This window comes from Anas acuta, chromosome 14 (genome assembly GCF_963932015.1).
Source record: "Anas acuta chromosome 14, bAnaAcu1.1, whole genome shotgun sequence".
In the NCBI taxonomy this organism is placed as follows: domain Eukaryota; kingdom Metazoa; phylum Chordata; class Aves; order Anseriformes; family Anatidae; genus Anas; species Anas acuta.
In genome coordinates, this window is record NC_088992.1 from 3184445 (window position 1) to 3193103 (window position 8659).

Below are 8659 nucleotides of genomic sequence, written 5' to 3' on the forward strand. Positions count from 1 at the left end.
GTATTAGCAAGAGATAAATCATACTTTAGCTAAAACTTTAACATTAGTGATACAAACTGAGAGGGAACTTTTAGGAGAGTTAGTTTCAGTTGAATAAAACTTCTGTCATTGGTGTTTTTTTGTCCTCCCAGAGCATCTCTGTCAGTCAGCATTATTGTTTAGTACTATCTTGGGGTTTGTTATTCCAGTAAGCCCACATCTGTACCGTACTCCAGCATATTTGTACCCTGCCATCTGGCTGGAAGTTGGTCTCAAGCCAGTGACATTGATGGTTGGAATTTAGCCTGCCTTCAGCAGTGTTCCCAAGATGGTGATTAATTTTATTATAGGTAATCTTATCTCTTCATTTAATGTCCTCTTTCAACACCTTTTTGTAAGAGTCATTCCATCTTATGCTTGCCAATTTTTTTTACGAGCTCTCATCACTGCTTCTGGTTCATCATATATAAGGTAATGCACGAGCCTGGCTCTTTGACCTCTGACTTAAATTTTTGAATACAGAATTCTATCATTCTCTAAATCACTTAGTATCTTAGATATATTACTGATTGGACTTGTCAGCACTACATTTTCCCCAATGAATGCAACTGTCTTTGTTCTACTGCTGAATTCAACGCTCCAGCTGTGGTTCAGTGTCCAGCTCCCAGCTGCTGGTCTTTGGAAGTGCAAGTACAGCATCTTGAAGATGAGTCCTGCTTCTGGTTGGAGTCCCTGTGTTACAGTCCCTAGGAGTTAAGGAGTGTAAAGTCTTTCAGGGATGGTGAAGGTAATTGTATTGATAGAAAGAATCCATGCTACTGCCTTCGTTTGGTTTGGCTTTCAGGTACTTCTGACGATGCTATGCATGCTTGCTATTTGAATGTTCAGCTACGAGGGAAGAAACTGTGGCCCAGTTTTATCACGTTGTCACACAATAGAGGTGTGATGGACTTTTTATTGTACATAAAAATAACAATTGTACCTGGCTAGAAGGATCTGAAGATGCTCCCTGTTTTATAATCTTATGGTAATTCTGAAATCCTAGGGAGATCCATGTTGCCTTGTGTTTGTCTGTGCTTTGTGTATTTGATCCCTTCAGCTGCTGATCGTGTTAACAGCGCAATATTCCCAGATACATCCCCTGGGAATACAATTTGAGAAGCTTCCTGTGCTGTTAAGCAGTCTCCTACGTGGGATTTTCCTATATTGTGTATTCCTTTCATGTAAATGTGAGCACTTATTTCCTGGCACTACAATAAACGGTCTGTTCTTTTTTCTTGTTTAGTGTTCCCAGAAATTCTAAATTCAGATACATAGCACCACTAGCAGCTTTTTCAATAGAAAACCTGAAAAAAATAGTGAGCTACACCTAAATGCACAAAGCTGTTCTGTGTGAGGAATGCTGGAGAGCTAGGGTGAAAGGCTGGCTTTGGTGTTCTGGTTTAAAACATTGTGCTGAAAGTCACACAGCAGCCTTAAAATTGGTGTTAACACTTCTCTGACCTCAGCTTAGTGAATGATGTGCTGCTTTTGAACGAGGATGATGTGAACTTAGTTCTTTCACTGCCAATTCCTGAGTGTTAGGTGACTACTTTGGTTAGAAGCGCTTATGCTCAGTTATACAGCAAATGCTTTTATCTCTTTGAGGAACACGTCACACGTGTTTCTATATTGCACTGTTGAGCAGACGTTCCTCATGGAATGCAAAATGGCTTTGCCAGCTCGCCTGAGACCAGGGCATGAGGCAAATTCGGGGCAGGGGCCTGCCCGCGTCCCCCCGTGAGGCCGCCCAGGGCTGCTGTGAGGCGCGGCCCCCTCAAGCCGCCCGCAGCCATCTCTGCTCTCTCCCTTCCCGCCTGCCTCCCGCCGCGACGCCATTTCCGAGGCGGGCGCCGCCATCTTGGCTGCGGGCACTGCGCCCGGCGCGGTGCCGCCGAGACACCACGAAGGCCGGGTTCGTCCCCGTTCCCTTGCCCTTTCCCGACATGGCGCCGCCGGCTTCGGCACCTGGAAGCGGGCGCGGCGCCTGCGCGCTGAGGCGGGGCGGCCCCATTGTGAGGCGCTGAGGGGATGGAGGAGGACGGCGGCGGGGCGGCGGCGGCGGCCACCCCGGGGGTCCCCTCGGGGCTCTCGGCCTCGCAGCGCCGGGCCGAGCTGCGGCGGAGGAAGCTCCTGATGAACTCGGAGGAGCGCATCAACCGCATCATGGGCTTCCACCGGCCCGCCAAGGGTGAGCCGGGCGCCGCCGCCTTGAGGTGTGGGGGGGCCGTTGGGCCGGGCGGCGCTGAGGGGAGCGCGGAGCCCCCGCTCCTCCCAGCGGGGAAATGCGGGTTTGGCCCCAAATCCGCAGGGATGAGGCCCTCCGGCCTCTGGGTTTTCCCTAGCGAGCTGTCAGTGCCCCGCGGGGAGGTTTCCGTAGCTGGAGGAGGGGTGAAGCGTGCCCGCGTGTTCAGGCTGTCACTGCAAGGTCTGGTGGCAGTGTGTGCACGGAGCAGTTGTCTGACATTTGGATATCAATCGGTCACTCGGTGTCTGTGGTGGGCGTGCAGGTGTCTTGCAGATGCACAGCCAGGTCGTTTATAAACGTATGTACGTACTTTAAGGGAGCTGACTGTCAGACTCCTCATCTTTCAGTTTACAAAGGTGGCCGTAAACTATGAATTAAACTGCCTTAGTACTGAAAAATACTCTTTGAATACTCTTTCAGTGTTGGTTCACCCTCTGTAGCAGGACCAGAGCTGTTCTGCGTGCCTCTCGACTTGGTTTGTGTTTGCTGTCATCACCACTGTCACTGTAGCATCTTTTCAGGTTTAATACAGAGCAAGTTTTTGCTGCTTTGCTTTTGACAGGAGAGAAAAACAAGCCCAAGTACACTTCTGTTACCTGCTCATTTGTCAGTCTTCAGTCTTCTTCAAAACTTCAGTCTTCAGTGCTCTTTCTGTGCGATTCGCTGTCTTTGAATCTCTGTATTTTTATGTTGCACTGTGTATGTGGAATAACACCTTTCCTCATGCGCATACAGTGTTGTTGCTTAAGTCCATGCTTCCCTTTTTCTGCTGACTGACAGCTGCAACTTCTGCTTGGTGTTGCATACCCATTGGTCTAGCATCAGCTCCCAGGAGTGCCCTACAGTGCAGAGCGTGTGGTACACGTAGGGGTCTCTGCAGGCTGGTGGAGGGAGCCAGGAGTGTGCTGAGTCCTGCTGTGCAAACGCATAACTTTGGTGAAGCTGATGAGAGTTTTCAGTCAGGCCCATGCTGTGCTCTTCCTTTTTTGTTATGATCTGTGGCGTAATACAAGCCAGAGCGTAAATCTGTTCTGAATAGGTCGTTTCTCATCTGAGTCCATTTCTATATAAAACAGGCTTACTGGTATTCAGCTAATTCATCTGGGTTTGTGTTTAATAATTAGCACATTTAATAATCACAAATCTGTGTTTTCACTTCAGAAGTGGAGATCTCAGCCCTGGACCTCGATCCAGTATGGCTAAAGTGTTTTCTAAGTACCCAGCGTGCATAACTCTGGATTTTTGTTTCTCTTCCTTAGATGATGACAGTCACGGAGAATCAAAACTGCAACATGAACAAGATAAATCAAATTCCCTTCCTGTTCCTTCAGTTTCAAAGCGAATTGTGCTGGGTGATTCTGTCTGCAATATGGCCGGACCAGCTGACCACGCAGGCAGCATGGTAGACCTCAAAGGGGATAAGGACTTGTTCAGTAAAACCCCAGAGCTCCTCAGTGAGGGCACAAGCGAGCTCCGTCACCGTACCAGAGGGGAGTTGCCATCTGAAGCAGCACCACGGCCACCTAGACATGGATTAGAACAATACTTATCCAGATTTGATGAAGCTCTGAAGCTGAGGAACCAGCTGATGCATGAGAAGCCAAGCCAAGAGAATGGGAATGCAGTGGAGGAGTTTGACTCTTTCCGCATTTTTAGATTAGTGGGCTGTGCTCTGCTTGCCATTGCGGTCAGGGCTTTTGTGTGCAAGTACTTGGTGAGTTCAGGGAAGCAAACAATCTGTTGTTCTTTTTGCTACTTTACTGTAAACTTAGGACCCCATTCATGAAATATTGCTTATCTAGAGCCAAGTGAGTTGGGAACTTCAGGCACTCTACATTTCAAACAGCTGTATAAAAGTGGAAGAAAAAAAACAACAACAGTTTGAGATGATAACTATGGCAAAATCTGTGTTATCTAGGACAGCTACTGGGTAAAAGCTGAGAGTTGCACACATTCAGTCCGTAGTGTTTGAGGAGCCGAAACACTGGCTGCTTCAGTCCCCTGCAAGTTTGAGTCAACTGCTCTTCTAGTTTGGAATTTACAAAGGAATAATAGAGTAAAAACTACAACAGTTGTAGCATGATAAGTACATCCTACTCATTTATCAACCTTTTGAGAAAAATAGTTCTTAAATAATCCAGGTATCTGCCCATACATCATAGAGAAGTATGTGGCTGGTACAGCCTGCCACCTTCTGGATCACTGGGCTCATTTTTACACAGGGCTCTGTGGTTGTGCAATTTCAAGTTTTTAGGCCCAAAGCAGTTAGGGTAGAACCATATTTTTCACTTGGCTGTTAAGGTGTTTAGTATTCAAGAATAGTGCTGTTTTCCACAAAATACCTGCCTAATATTAATTTATGATTGGAGAAGCATTAAATTCTTGTGTTTTCTTAGCTTTTCTTACCAATAAGATAATCTTCATGTATTCTTTTCTGTTCCTCCAGTCAATATTTGCACCATTTCTTACTCTACAACTTGCTTACATGGGACTGTCCAAGTACTTTCCAAAGGTAAAATAACTTTTCAAAATCAGGTTAATTACAAATGTTTTTGGTTTAAACTTGTTCTTAGATTGTGTTGTTTTAGGACCAATGTGTGTGATATATTCTGCTGTTTTAAACTGTAGAATTAAGTTATCTAAAGCTTAGCATCTGCATTTTAAAAAGAATACTAGATTAGTTGTAGAAAATCAGAGTAAATCAGTGGTTGTTCTTTTGAAGTTATGTATATCATTGAAAACTGAACTTCATAGTAGTCATTCTAGGCTGGTGTGTGAAAACGTAAAAAGGGAATTAGTCTTAGATTTGCACTAGCTCATTTGCTAGTTCTTTTTGGTCTCACTCCTGCTGGTTTTACTATCAGCTTTTCAGTTTCAGAATTTGAAGTGATTCCTTCCCACAATTTGCTTTTTCTTCGGTTATACCGAGATGAGTTTAATCAGCTTGCTCTCCTGAATTTTTCTTTCATGAAACCTAGATAGATTCTCAAACGCTTAATTTAGATTGGATTAAATTAAGGTGTCCAGCAGGTATCATCAAATTACCAAAATGTTCAACCTCTGTGTTTTTTTTGCCTGTCAGGCTTCCTTGCATCCTCAGGATCCCTCATGTTACAGAGAGAATGGCTTTCAAAAGGCCTTTGGGGCATTTCTGAGTTCAGAGGATGAAATTGCCAAAGGGAGTAAATACTAAAATAGAAAGGAGCAGTTGCTTTTCAATCCTACATCATTTTTTCTGTGTTGGAAAGCAACGGTATGTTTTGCCAAGTAGCGTGATGGGATTAGTCCTGTTCTGCCAGTGGAGGCGCCTGGCTTGGATTCTTACGCTCAGGTTGCCCTTGTCTGGGACTCTTCCTACACATGCAGAAGTTACTGCACAGCCCCACTTCACAGCCTGCTCGAAGTGCCAGTACGAAGTAGGCATAACAGCTGTGAGGAATTTTATCTGCTGTTAATCAGCCTCTCGCTCAGCCCCATCGGATCCATCACAACACGAATCTGTGGCTAGGATAAGTAAGGTGGTGTGAATCCTGCAGCATGTCTAGAGAGAATCAGTCCAACAGGCTGTTCTTACCGATGAATTTGGAATGTTCCTGGCTGTGTGTGAAACTGACACATCTGTGGTATGTAAAACAGAACTGGATTATAACCAAAGAACTAACATGCTACTGTTTTTCTTTTAGAGTGAGAAGAAGGTGAAAACGACGGTATTAACTGCTGCTCTTTTACTGTCTGGAATCCCTGCAGAAGTGATCAGTCGCTCCATGGACACCTACAGCAAAATGGGAGATGTTTTCACAGACCTTTGTGTCTATTTCTTTACTTTTATCTTTTGCCATGAACTTGCTCTGTTTTTTGGTTCTGAAGTACCCTGATGGCTGTAGAATTCAATGCAGTAGTTACACTAAATCTTTCTGGTCTGTATTTCTTTAATGTCTGACTGTGCAGACAGGTTTAAACCTGAATTAAAATTCTTACCTGTTGGAATGCTTGAAAGGAGCCTTAAATCCAATAATTTGGGGAATAGAACAGCAGGGTCCCAGGCTGCCAGTTGTATTGGTTTGGTTTATTTAAATACTGTGTCTGCCCACTACAAATGTGAATAGGATACAAGTGTCAGTGGATGATTTCTTTTGTTCAGGAAGATGATACCCTTCCCACCCTCCTTCATAAACATTTACAAAGCTGCCTTTGTTCTTCCTGGTGAGAACAAAGAGAATAGAATTCCTTTCAGCAGAACCATTTATATATATCTAGAATGACTACAGCTAACAAGAACTGCTCATTTTGTGTTGCTCCTATTTTTAAGAAAACTAAATGAAAATTCCCTGTATTCTGTTGTTCAAATTCAGATTGCTGAACTGAGTAGCTGCTTCTGGAGAATGTTGGCAAAACATGGCACTGTTGTCCTAAGCCTTGCCTTACATACGTTGTTGTGATTGTTGTTTATTTCATTTGATGGTTATTGTGTGAAACAGCTAAGCAAAAAAAAAAAAAAAAGCAAGCCAAATGTCCTGTTGCTTATGAATGTCATTAATCAATAAGTAGGAAGAAACAAAATTGTTAATCACATCTGTGAGTTTCCAACAGCCTCATCCTAGCATAGCTCGTAAATGTGCTTCTTTCTGACGTCTTTGATGCCTTTTTTTTTTTTTTAACAATAGTTCACCTCATAAGGGGAAAGTTATGCAACCAACCTGCAATACGAAACATTTGCTCTGTTATATGGAAAACATTTTTTTTTCCAGGACTGCATAAGACAACGTTGAATATGACATTTCTGCATTTTTTCCTCTGTTACCAGACAGTTGCATGCAAACAGGATCATAGTTGCCAAGGTGTTCTGCTGCTGCTGCATAATAGTACTACAACCAAATTGCATAAATGTGCTCTTTGGTTCAGCTCAGCTATTTATGTTAACTGAGTTGCTGACTTTTCTGTAGTTTTGAAATTGCCCCAGTGAAATTACAGTAGCTATTCCTGTTTAAATCCTACATACTACAAGTGACGATGAAATAAGAAGTAATGTGATGTTTTGAATTGACTCACACATAAAGATCCACATTTGAAGAGAGAATAGCGAGTTTTTTCTGTGGATGTTCAACCACAGAGCCAAAAAGAAGACAGATACAAGTGAATCCTGTCACTGGGCAAAGCAGCAAGCTACTAAACATTCTTATTTTCAGTCTCATACTAATTTTGTACAGTGAGAGGAGGGAGGTATCATTCCAAATAGTCAGCCCTAAATGCTGATAATCTGTGAAAGTTTCTGCTGAAGCTAAACTTATTTTCACCTTGTAGTTTTCTGTTTAGAATCTAGATGTTCGGGTAATGTAGGCTAATGCCCCTTTTTCAGTTGCAGCATTTTAGTGTAGTTTAGTCTGCAGCATTTTTTTTAGGGAGCAGAAGTGCTTGATTATGCTTCTGGAAAGTATATATGGCCCTGCTTTTGGCATAAGCTTTCCTGTTATAGCTTCCTGCTGTAATTTTATCACCGCATTTCTGACTCCTGAGTTAGGTATGTTTGTGCCATGAAAGCAAGAAGCTTATGTTTGGATTTGACAATTTTTTATTTTTTTACTGATTATTTTATAGTGAATGTTTTATTACGGGTGTCCAGGGTTTGGCTGTAAAAGATTCTGATTTAGGTCTGTTAGTACAAATGTAAATACATTTAAAGCTTCAGAATTAGACAAGAAAAGAATTTCAGCAAATTGAAATAGCTGACATTCAAATTAAGGTTAAAATAATGAGTTTCCTCAAAAGTTACCATTGTTCTGACCCTCTGTTTATATGCCCAACTGTAATACAAACAAATTGCAAAAATACCATCTACTACCATCTGCAAAAAAAGCAATACATTTTTAATCCTGGGCAAAGAAAAAATAATCAAACCACCTAGATAGTAATAAATAAAGGTGATGCACCCGTTGTATTTTCACGCAACCCCTTACGCAGTCCTTTCATGCGAAAAAAGACCAAGCAGGTTGTTTTCTCGAGTGGTGAAAGAAATCATGCCAGGAGAGCTGATCTGGAACTCGGTCTGTAAGCACTTGTTTTTACCCGACCAACTTCCAAACGGGACTGGGCAGCAGCCTGCCTGCCTGCTGGGGAAGGCAAAGCGAGCCTGGGTGGGACTTCTGCTGCACGACTCCATCCTTGGACGAGAGCCGAACCTCCTTCATTCCATTTTCCCTCATCTTCCTCTGTGTATGTTATTTACTGTATATTGCTGAACTTATTGTTTTCTATTAAAATTATATTTGTTACCCCCTTCCGTGATGCTCTGACTGTGTCCCCCCGCCGCTGCCTGCTGCAGAAGTCGGGTTATTGAGTGGTGAATAACAGATTTTTGTGTGCCACTGGCTGCAAACCACAGCAGGGTGCAGTCCC

The 8659-nt window shown here is 43.2% G+C and overlaps 1 protein-coding gene across 1 annotated transcript; it reads left to right on the plus strand.

The window, feature by feature from the left end:
• Positions 1–1872: 1872 nt before the first annotated feature.
• CAMLG (calcium modulating ligand) lies at positions 1873–8543 on the plus strand. The gene is made up of 4 exons (XM_068698616.1): positions 1873–2209; positions 3526–3980; positions 4713–4778; positions 5950–8543. Exons 1-4 carry the CDS (start codon positions 2050–2052, stop codon positions 6139–6141), a joined length of 873 nt encoding a protein of 290 aa, XP_068554717.1. The 5' UTR covers positions 1873–2049; the 3' UTR covers positions 6142–8543.
• The last annotated feature ends 116 nt before the right edge of the window (positions 8544–8659 follow it).